Source organism: Amborella trichopoda, chromosome 9 (assembly GCF_054954075.1).
Source record: "Amborella trichopoda isolate Santa Cruz 75 chromosome 9, AtrichopodaSantaCruz75HAP2 v2.0, whole genome shotgun sequence".
Classification (NCBI taxonomy): domain Eukaryota; kingdom Viridiplantae; phylum Streptophyta; class Magnoliopsida; order Amborellales; family Amborellaceae; genus Amborella; species Amborella trichopoda.
The window spans coordinates 49714173-49723412 of NC_142344.1; the positions used below are offsets into that span (position 1 = coordinate 49714173).

A 9240-nucleotide genomic window follows, 5' to 3' on the forward strand; every position below is an offset into this window, starting at 1 on the left:
AAATTCAATTTAAACCCAAATTGAATAAATCAAATTACCTTAATCGCCCATCCCAAATTTTAGATTAAGAGAGAAGAACATTCTAGATGGTAGCCCGAAGGGTCTAGATATACCCTCTCTCTCCTTTCAAGTGAAAGGAGAGAGGTGAAAGACAAGCTCTTCTCTTTCCTTTAACTAACTCGCACATGAGGCCCGTGAGGGTGTGACTAACTAACTCGCACATGAGGCCCGTGAAGGTGTGACTAGTGGCACAAAAGTGGAATTTTGCTTTCCCATAGACCTTAGTGTTTCAATTGAAATATTAAACTCTATACCCTTCTATAAGATTAGCATGTGTGCCCCATGTACAAAGATTCTCCTCACTACAAAATAAAACTTTATTAGAATTCATCCATGATAAGGCCCCATCCAAACATACCTCGATAGGTAATATCATGGAGTTGATGCCACCATGGTGTCATACTTACATGGAGGGGCCAGGGGCCAGCATGGGGGTCTATGTGTGGCCCATTGGGCATTTATTTGGAAAATTTTTAAACATTTTTCTAGACCTATGTAGGCTTCAAATCAAGTATAATTTTTTTAAAAAAAAAATTTAAAAATTTCTTCTTATTTTAATAAAATAAATTTATTTGGGATTCTAGTGGTGGGGAATTAGGTACCTTTAGAGTTTGAAACATGAGTCTAGGGCTTTCCAATGGGCCTTGAAACCACAACCACTTTCTTAACTCAACCAAATAGAACCCATGACAAATGCTCATACTTGATCCATCAAAGCTGATAGATAGCAGAATTCTAAAATCTCAGTGGATTGTATATGCACCCGAAGGACTATTTAAACTATATATCTGGCTGTAGTCACATACAATCCATGGTGTAGGTGTCCTTTCTCATAACATACTTACATCCCAAGCCTGGTAGATCACCCGAAAAGGGAGCTTCCCACATATGTGGTTGTTATATGCACATGCCGAAAGTCAGTAATGTATAAGTCAAGGCTACCGCCTTGCCCTAACAAGCCGCCAAACTATGTAGGATATCCTTTCTTATATCTCATCGAGATATCCTTTTCTCAATCCCTTGTGGGCACCCCTATGAACTGGGATATAGTGCCCCACTAAGCCTACAATCCAAAACAAATGGTTATGGTTTTTGGACTCAAGACACCACTCGGGCCCCAAACCGCCTAGGCCCGATGGGTTACTGGATACTTATAGGTCTATACTTCCGCTGGACTCAAAACCCACTATAAAACATAAAAGGTACAAGGTGTCGAGGCCTTGAAGGACCACATAAATCCAATTGTGACCATTTGGGTTGACCTATCTCAAGTCTAGATTTAAACCCTGGGGTTCTAGTTTCGATACAAGTAACCAAATTATGTCTAGGTCTAGGCCAAGTTTGACTTGAACTGAAGTAATGCACACACATATACACATGCACACACATACTACCATGAATTGATTTCTTCAAGATTAGCTCCAAGCCAAAAACTCCCAAAACATTTTATCTAGTGAAATTTGTTTGATTCAAAATTTCCTCCATGGCTAACAATGTTATCAAATAAATCTAGAATAAATACTTCTTTAGGATAAAGAATATAACATGAATGTTGCCCGTCCATTATAGCATAGGCTTTTAAGAATTCTAAATTGGTCAAACGAGAATAAAAAAATTGTTTATATGGTGAAGATGAGGACGTCTACAAAAATAGCTCATGAGAATAAGTAATTCGAAGGAGTTTTTCAACCATGAGCTATTGTTGTAGAAATTAGGTCACGAGAATATGTAAATTTTCCCATATATGTGTATTTGGACTCTTTCCATTGGCCTGACGATCCTGATCTAAAATTTGCTCACAAGGATGGGTAATTTTTTCAATATATGTGTATGTGAAATCGTTGGCCCCATTGTTCAAAAAAAAAAAAAAAAAACGGAATTATTGGCCCCACCTGACCTTGACTTGGATATTGAGGTCATAAATAACTCCCCTTATTAAATTGCTCATTCAAGAATAGTAAAATGCTTTTGTAGGTTTTCTAGTTGTAGACAACCACCCCTAAAATTTTTGCCAACACCCTAGTCATCTTCTCAAACCCAAAATATAGATTTTAAACATACATAATACTCCGAACTAATCATTCGAGACACCCCTGAGCCTAATAAATATAGAAAACTAACTTGAACACTAACCCAATATCTAGAAACCAAAAATCAATACCCTAAAATTCTAGCCTTATGGACCCATTTGAAATTCGCTCAAATTGGACCACACTTAATTGCAAATTGTAGAGGATGTAAAAATATTTCAAAAGGTCCAATAATGGTTCAAATCTTATATACAATTTGAAAGTTATGGTCCGAACAAATTTGTTCACATAAATTTCATTTTGGTCTCTATAAGTGGTTCAACGATGCAACTAGAACTTTCTAGAGGTTTATTGGTTATTCTGTATCTATTCTTGGACACATTTTAACCAATCAAACTTTAAGAATCAAAAGAATACTTTTTAGACGATGTCTAGGACCCAAAGCATATATAACCCCCCTAATCATAGAAAATCAACAAAAAAATTATACAAAAGTATATAAAAAATTAGGAAAATAACTAAAAATCATAAAAAACCTTCAGAAATTCCCTTAGAAATGAGATCACCTAAAAACCCTAAAACATATGAGGGTAAATAACCAAAATCCTATAGAAAATTCCTTACAACAAAATATCTTAGGAAAAATACTACAAAAATACCCAAAAAAATTCCTAAGGCTAGGAAAACCTAGATCTATGAAAACATTAAAACAACTCTAGGCTAAACACTTAGCCAAATCCCTTCAAAATTCGCTCTAAAAATCTCTGGAAAACCCTAATTCAAAAACCCTAGGAACAAGATCTCATAGGCCCCAAAAATACTTTAAAGCCATATTTCAAGAAGAAATAGAACACATCAAGGAGTAAACAACTGGTGGCGCTAATACGGGCCTAACTTCAGGCTTTCCCACATAAGTTTCTCTTTCCTTTCTCTAGTTTAATTTTTAAAAACTTGTAGTTCTATAGTTCTTCTTTCCTTGTTTTCTTGGATCCTTTTTTGGGTTTTGTGCGATTTCAAGTCGACACTGCGGAGTTTCTCAGAGAGGATTGATCTTTCAAAATTAGATCTATCTTTGAACTGTGATTTGATAGATCCCACCAATCTCTACCTAAATTTAATTGTTAAGTTGAAAGCACAAATCAGAGAGGGTTTCTTAAGAAATTCTCCTAGATTCTGTCTTTAAACACTAGTTAATCACAAGCATAGCGTCTCTTACTTCCAATTGGAAAAAAGTGTCTCTTACTTCCAACTTTCAAAAGAAAAAGAAAAAACATATCCATGTTCATTCCTAAATTTTCTTACCAAGCATCCATCTGGTGCTAAAATTATTGAGATATCCTCCTGATGGCACAAATTCAGCACAGAGTCTCATGTCCCTAAGTATTGTTGGATGGTGGAGATTGTACTCAATTAGATCTCTGTGCACATACAATTTGATGTTCCCTCCCTTGTCCAATCTCACCTGACCAACACACAATAGATGCTCCATATGAATATTGCAATAACAAGCTCCTTAGGAGTATAGAATAGGCTCAAAGGGAAAAATACTAGGTGGCCTTATTGCCAAGTTTTGAGAACCCAAATTTACCCATGGTTCACAGCCCTTTGCATTTCAATTAAGGGCACTTTGGAAACTTTCCAGAAGAATATAATTTGATATACATTTATCCAAACCAAATGAGTGCAATTTCAAGAAGTTTATCTACTATATGTATGGATGAATAAGGTAATAATGGGTTCAATTGCAGAACTCAACTACAAGGAGTTGTTGTTGCATCCTTGATGTTGTGGCCTTGAACCCAGCTATACCTACTCAAAATAAATATAATGAAAACAAGGACAAAAAAGAAAAATGAGGCACCATCACTCTATTTGTTGGGTTGTGGGGGAGCCAGAGGCCTGGACCAGGTAGAGCCGGCGACAAGGGGTGCCGTCTTCGGGATGAATCTGAACAGACCGAGGGAGGCATCGTAATTTGTTGAAGAGATTGAGAGGGTCATGAAAGAGACCAAAGTGGGCATCGGGGTCCCCTATCTGAGAGAGGTTCACATGGGAGAAGCCAAGGGTGGGGAGGAGGTGTTCGGGCCAATCGCTATAGAAGTGGTACTTAGGTTCCTCTGATAATGACTTGTTCATGAAGTCAGCAAGTAACACAGTGTGTGTGAGGCTACAATTGGCCCCGATCGAGCGGAGGACCTCCAACGCCTGGATGTGGTGCAGGTAGTAAAGGATACCTTCCAGTATCCAGATAGTCTTCATCTGAGGGATGAAACCACATCTTTGGAGTTTTTCGAGCCAATCTTTCTCTCGGATGTCTGCCGCCACTCTGGTCATAGACTTGGCCATTAAGGTGAGGGGCGGCTCCATTTGTTGCGTCATGGCTGCGTCTATGAGTGCCGTCTTGGTGTCGAGGAGTTTCGGGAGATCGACTTCGAAGATCCTACTGTCCTTCAAGAAGTTGAGTCTGTATGCCCTTGCATCCATTCCTGCATTCAACATTAAGTCTTATAGCATTGTCTTGCAATGATGAAAAATATAAATCTTTATGATACTTAATTTCCCCTTAATTATTTATTTGTTCGGTAGATAAGAATTTTGATGAGACTAATTTGTTCTTTCAAGTAAGAGAATTTCGATGACTACTTTGTTATTTAAAGAAAGAGTGATTTACATTCAGCTCCGTAAGTCAACTTAATTTTTTTTATTTTTTCCAAAATTACCTTTTAGTATGAGGATGGAATCTTCGGTTCGAATTTTAAATTTATTTTTTTTAAGTTTTTTCTGCTATAGGGCAGTACCTCAAGCTTTAGGGTAGTGGCCAACCAACGAAAAAGCTAAAAAAAATTAAATTCGGTTTAAAGATGCCCTCGGACATGGGGGACAATTTTGTAAAAATAAAAAAAAATTGGGTTGACGGACCGGAACTACTTTGTGATTTCCACCTATAAATATAAGGAAAATTTTTAGGGTCCGTAATCACTGTTTAAGAAATGTCATTATGATGCATATGTCATGGTTATAGTATGATCATAGAGGTCATACATCTATTGAATTGGATGATGATGGAGGAGAAGATGAACTGTAACTGACTTAGTGTTAACAAACTTAGTGTTTGGTCAGACCCACCTCTGGACAACCGTCCAGCCCATCGGACGGTGAGGATCCCAATGGCCATGTAGTTATCCTGCTATGCTTTTGATATTTTTAAGTTAATTAGTTCGACCCCATGGGTTAAGACCCAGATAACGATGATGAGTGATCTAATAAGACCTTTACCCCTTTGATCCATAACACATTTTCAACGATAAGACCTTTACCCCTTTGACCATTATTGGATCAATATATTGATGATTCAAATATTCAATCCATGAAACTTGCTTTGCTTCCCTTTATTTATGTCTTTATGATTTCAACCTATAATTGAAACTTGCTTTGCTTCCCTTTATTTATGTCTTTATGATTTCAACCTGTAAAATTTTGCATTGCTGCCACTTATTTGAGGACCTTGTGACATGCTTCACATTTTACAGCACTCAATTCATCACAAAGTTCATACTCATTTGCAAACATGAGGATGAAAAACCCAACAACCTAAAAAATTTGAGAGAAGGGTAATTTCAAGAGAGAGAGAGGGAGGACCTGCTCCTAAAAGAACAACTTGTGAATCAGCTCCATCAAAGGATTTGATGGCAGCTTCGAGCTTGGAATCGAACCAGAGGGTGCGTACCGCAAGCACCACACCCGATATCTCGCGGGCATTGTTTTGTTTATCCCTCCTCATCTTGTCATGCAGGGTCTTTAGGTGGGCCTCTCCGGCCAATATCTCCGCCACCGGGTCTTTGATCACGTGCTTCCACAGCGCCCTCCCCGCCGCCGTCTGGCAAGAGCTTCTCTCCACTGAGTCCCACTCCTCCTCCATCCATGCATGAAGCTCCCTTATTCCCTCGCATTTCAGCACTTCAGGCACCTTCCATTCTTCCTCTCCATTCCACATCTCTCTCACTCACTCTCTCTCTCTCTCTCTCTTTCTTGTTGTTTATGCTCTTCTCTATTTTCTGTGTTTTTGGGTTGTAAAAATTACATGTGTTTTTGGAGCCTTCGGGATAAGGAGATAAGGGGAAAAAGCACAGCCTCCCCCTTTTCCAGGACTGAAAACTGTCCACGAGGTTTTTAAGCTTGGAGTATGAGATATAAGGCTTTGTACGCCTGCACCCCATATTGATCTATGGAGGCTCAGTCCTGATGGATGGTGGATATATAAATTTGGGGTTATGGACTAGCTTTTTGAGGACTATTTCAATTACATAGTCTAGGGTCATCGCCATCTATTTAAATAATAGACAAATAGGGAGAGAGTAGGTCCCACACAAAAAAGAGACATGATTCTAACATCACCGGCAATGGACCCAGACCCGACCCGAGAACCGAGGGGTAGACCCGATATGAGTCTGGGTATGGGTCCAAAAATTGGACCCAACAGGTCAAGTCCCGAACCCGAACATTATTCAGGTTTGGTCTAGGTCCGATAATAAGTTTCAAACCCCAATATATATGAAATATATTTACATAGTTAAATATACAGACATTTTAATTTTTAGGCCGGATGCGATGATTTCAGGTCCAATTAGATCCGGTCGGGACCCAACCCGTTGCCACCCCTACCCATCACTGTCGGAGGGCGACATGCCATAAACCAGACCATAAATCGGTGGCATATCCTTTCCTCGACGGATCAGGATAGGGCTCATAAAAGTGTGGGTTTGGGTTGTGTGGCTCAACTTTTGTCTTCACTAATGTGACGAATAGTTTATATTGAGCCCAGGCTCTAACCAATCAAATTAGAGCTTACATCAAAAATTTAACTAGAAAAAGTTGTTTTGATATTCAAATATCCTCAAATCGATCATCTCGACATCAAGAATCGATCATCTCGGCATTAAGATACATTGGCATGAGAAAGAAATGGATTTCAAGTTTTGAAAATAGTGAATCGTACAACGTATATTTGGACCGTCAATTTTCAAGATTTCAAGCTTTCATAGATCTGTTGAATCTACATTATTTTTTAAACTTTAAATTTTATAATTAAAGATAAAATTATATTTTAAGACAATCACAAAGATGTTTTTAGTATGAAACAACATTTCTCAACGCTATTTGAAAGTTTACTTCGATTGTTTAGAGCCTCGGCTCTGTAGAAACCACATCCATTTCCCAATGAAGAGCAGAGAAAAATAAAAATAATGAGAACAAGAAAAAGTGCTTTGGAATTACGTTGAACTGAAGATTTTCATATTCAAGGTAAGTGGAATCGAAGACCCTGGGGACGACTTGACACGACGCTACATCCAGTTTTCTATTGTCTATTATGAAGGGTGGAGATTAAGGGGTGGGTCCCTAAGGACCCAACATAGACCATCAGGTTGTTGGATGCTTCTATTCGTTGAAATTACCCAAATGTCCCTTACAACAAAATCACCAAATTAATTGAAGATGTTGGAAAAACAGGGCGATCTAATCGTTAACTACCCGGTTAGAGTGACCGGTTCCGATTTTTGGCAGCTTTAGTGATCGCGCGATACGTAAAAAAATTTCAAAAACATGTATATAAATTCCCAAAAGCAAGAAATTTGGTTTGTAATGTATTTTTAAATATTCTTTACATTTATGATAAAAATTAAATTTTTTTTTTGTCATTAATACTCACTTTAATTAAAAAATTGATTCATTAAAATTTATTTTTTCATTAATTTTCAACTTCATTTGAATGTGTTTTGTTTTAATCATTCTTTATATATTTTTTATATTTTAGTAGATTTTTTTTCGTCTTTTTTATTTTTTCAACGCTTTTTTGTCTTGCCCAGGACTTGCCCGGTTAGAATGATTGAATCCATTGTTTGACCGGTTAGGCTGGTTAAACCACTTATGGGCCCATGTCCGGTTAACCGTTCCGATTTGATTTTACAAAAACCTGTTCAAATTGAAGCCACGATTCCTAAGCATATATGTGATGGCTACTCAACGCGTAGAGTTATCCACATTCATTTGAGCCATTGATTTTCCACCAATAATATTTGATTTAGATTGAGTTCTGAGCAATGTTGTCATATTCGCTTAGAAGCTTTTTTCGGTTTGGTAAGAAAAATGAAGCAATTCGGTGCTTCGACCGATTCAGGGGAAGACTTCAGATTTTTTTAATTTAATATAAATAGATTAAATATTTATATATAAAATACATAAAATAACAAAAAACTTAAAAAAAAAATTTCAAAAATAAAATAAAATTGTATAGATATTTCTTTGCTTGGGCCGAAGAGGCCGAAGCTTCGGCTGAATCTGCTCAAAGCAGCCCGAATCAAATCAAAGCGACAACATCAAGCTTCGTTTCCATTTGGTCTAGGCCTAAAATCTGAGGGCCTCGGCCTCTTCGGTTGAAACAAATCGGATTTGACAAATACTGCTTCTGATATTTGACTCAACTCAAGGAAGGGAAGCAGTGAAAATGGAGAGAAACATACAAGTATAAAACAAAAAATAAAAATTTTCAACAAATCGAGGAGTTCTCCCATGGTTATTTTTTTTTTCTCTAACTTGAATTAAGCTATGCAAGTAAATACATTAAGGAGAATTTAGGTGTGGTACCAATATGCGATAAAATGAGAGAAAGTCAACTTAGGTAGGTTGACCATGTTCAACGCATACCCAATACAATACTTGTTAGGAGGTGCGAGTTAATTCAAGTGGAGCATTAAAAAAAGACAAGGGGCTCAATTCAAAAGAACATGATTAGAAGTATTGAGAAAAGATATAGGAACTCATGGCTTCAATGAAGTATAGCCCTTAATAGAGCCAAATAGTAGTCTAGAATTCATGTAGCTGACCTCAATTAATTAGAAAAAAGCTGATGGCGATGACATTAAAACAAATTGCATCTTTGTTTTTTGTGTTTATTTTCTTAATTTTTTGAGATTTTATTTGATTTTTTTATCCTTCTTTTATGGAAATCCTTCTCTTAGTTCACCACTTCACCTCTTGATAAAAAATACGTCCTTACGAAGTGTGTACCCTCTGAAAAAATTAAGCTTTGGAGAAAATCATCAATGGCCCATATTTTATTTCATAAGTAATGACATAAAAATGAATATGGGAA

General features: G+C 37.2%; 1 protein-coding gene across 1 annotated transcript; it reads right to left on the reverse strand.

Annotated features, from left to right (window-relative positions):
- Positions 1 to 3239: 3239 nt before the first annotated feature.
- On the reverse strand, positions 3240 to 6134 carry LOC18441687 (Leucine carboxyl methyltransferase). Its single transcript, XM_011627792.3, has 3 exons — positions 5730 to 6134; positions 3952 to 4576; positions 3240 to 3552 (listed from the first exon to the last, which is right to left on the reverse strand). Exons 1-2 carry the CDS (start codon positions 6082 to 6084, stop codon positions 3954 to 3956), a joined length of 978 nt encoding a protein of 325 aa, XP_011626094.2. The 5' UTR covers positions 6085 to 6134; the 3' UTR covers positions 3240 to 3552; positions 3952 to 3953.
- Between the last annotated feature and the right edge of the window lie 3106 nt (positions 6135 to 9240).